Source organism: Protopterus annectens, chromosome 5.part0, assembly GCF_019279795.1.
Source record: "Protopterus annectens isolate FY-2018-M chromosome 5.part0, PAN1.0, whole genome shotgun sequence".
Classification (NCBI taxonomy): Eukaryota; Metazoa; Chordata; order Ceratodontiformes; family Protopteridae; genus Protopterus; species Protopterus annectens.
Genome location: NC_056735.1, coordinates 559800380 through 559802679, shown reverse-complemented (window position 1 = coordinate 559802679; position 2300 = coordinate 559800380). Strand labels below are relative to the sequence as shown.

At 36.2% G+C, this 2300-nt stretch overlaps 1 protein-coding gene across 3 annotated transcripts in view; it reads right to left on the bottom strand.

Moving 5' to 3' along the window:
- Positions 1 to 677: 677 nt before the first annotated feature.
- The window catches only part of LOC122802701 (arylsulfatase H-like), a 672840-nt gene continuing 671217 nt past the window's right edge, over positions 678 to 2300 (bottom strand). For all 3 annotated transcript variants that reach the window (XM_044072448.1, XM_044072446.1, XM_044072447.1), the window contains exon 11: positions 678 to 1795. In XM_044072448.1, coding sequence (XP_043928383.1) covers positions 1419 to 1795 — 377 coding nt within the window. In that variant the 3' untranslated portion in view covers positions 678 to 1418. The remainder of the gene's footprint in view (positions 1796 to 2300) is intronic.

Here is a 2300-nt window from a genome sequence, read left to right as displayed (position 1 = left end):
AGAACAAATGAACTATCTTAGTAAATCTATAATTCAGGTCCCTTAACTCTGATACTACTGATGCTGCAAAACTTCTGTTTTGTTTGACTACACATAACACTGACATTCGCTTGTACTTCTGTTTTGATTTATTGGCGAGGATTATAATTTAAACCTGTAAAATGTTTACAACTGACACCGCATTTATTATAACACATTTATGTTGTTGTTCTGTCTTTTGGCTTTTCCTGGTTAGGGGTCGCCACAGCAGAGCTCCGGTCCGCTAATAATTGGCAGTTGATTTTTACATGCCGAGTTGCCAGCCCTGATGTACAACCTTCAATGAAGGTACGCCCATTCACGCATGTTTCCACGCAGAAGATGCTCTAACTGAGAATCAAACCAGACAGCATCTTACTGTGAGGTGACAACGCTACCGCAGCACCACCACCGTGGATATTATAACACATTTATGTACACAGTAAATTTGCATCAGATCTGAACTCTAAACATAATACGCCCATTGTATTCTGCAGACTGGAATTGCTTCTGACTATAGTGTATTTTGAACACATTAAGTCTACCACTAATTCCCATTCTGGTGGTAATGCTGCTACATAGAAATTAGTCTATGCTATATAGGCAAAGGACAATCTACTCCACAAAATTGAAGACTAATTGATTGACTGATTCATTCATTCATTCTTCTGAAAATTCTTTATTAAAAGAAGAAATAGTAAATAATAACATTCAAATAAGCGCAAAACAGCAAAACTTTGTCAGACAAAAATGGAAGTCAAAGTTAACTCTAAAACACTTAGATTTCCTTTCTTGTTAGACTTTATAACAGACATTCCCATGCACACAGAAATACACCAAAATATTTTCAGTCAGTAAAAACATTGCTTTGCCTGAGAGAGACATACATCCTGGTTAATATCTATCAAAATTTGCTTTCAATGAAAATGTATACAACTTTGTACAAACTCAAGGTACATTTGCAATAAGGCAGGAACACAACAATTGAAAATATAAACATTAAAGTAGCAGTTTCTTTTTTTTTTTTTTTGCCCTCATGACTTTTCAACCCCACAAAACAATATATATATATATGTATACAGTAATTCTATTTGGATCCAACCTGCAAAAAAAAGAGATATTTTTGTTCTATTTTCACACTGGGTAATATCAAAGCTGAAATTATTCTAAGCACATCATGGATAGATGCTTTTAGAAATGCTCATTGTGAATGGAATATGCATGCTGTAGGTTAAAGTCAAGCATTTGTATCTAGAAAAACAGCTTGCAGATTGACCAGTTTGCACCTGAAAAAAAGTATTTTGGACCAACATCACTGTTTCATATAAGACAGTCTATGGATCTTTTTTTTTTCAAAGTAATAATTCTGGTACATACATGGTTAACTTGGTACACACTTACTAATTTGGATCATCAGCTGAATGCATTTCAGAGTTTTTGCTGCATGAACAAAATGGAAATGTACCACAGCATGGCTGTAACCATGGCTTCCATATTACATTGTAGAAGCTCATCTGTTTAGGGACATCAGTTAATGTGTTGTTATGCTCTTCAACTGCTGCTTGAAGTTGTTTTATGATGTTGTAATACTTTGGCTCAGTTTGTGGAGACAAGACATGCATCTCAGATGGGTCCACTGAGATGTCAAACAGTAAAGGAGGGTCATGATGCATAACACCCGGTCCATAGCACATACAATATCTAGTGTTATAGCAACCCACTGCACCTTCAGGGCTGAATATTGGTGTGACGTAATGAGCTTTGTATACAGCATCACCTGTTGAGTTAGAAACAACCACCATATGAATACTCATCATATAAGTTGATTTGTCAAAAGGTACTCTACAACATGCAAATGTTAAGCTAGCAAATTCTGAGATCTTAGACTTTAAGCAATATTCTTGTATTCTGTAACTTCAGCTCTTAGGTTGCATATATGCTTCACCAGTACATGCCTTGAAACCAAGCAGAGAGAAATGTTGTGGCAACTCCCAGTCTGAGCCCATGACACTAAGTAAAAACATCTAAAACATATAAATAACTTAAAATATAAAACTGTACACCTGCGCAGATTACAGGAATTTCCATCTGCAGAACTGAAGAGAAGAACCATCCCACCTGTAGAAGGGCAATAAGAGTAAAATAAATACCAAAGTAAAGAGTCTGCTTGCAAGTCAGCATAAATGAAGAATATTCACATATCTGATATCTCTAACCTTTGAGGACCATTTGCAGTAGGTAACTGTTGGGATGACCTCCCCCTCCCCCACCCAGCAAAACCT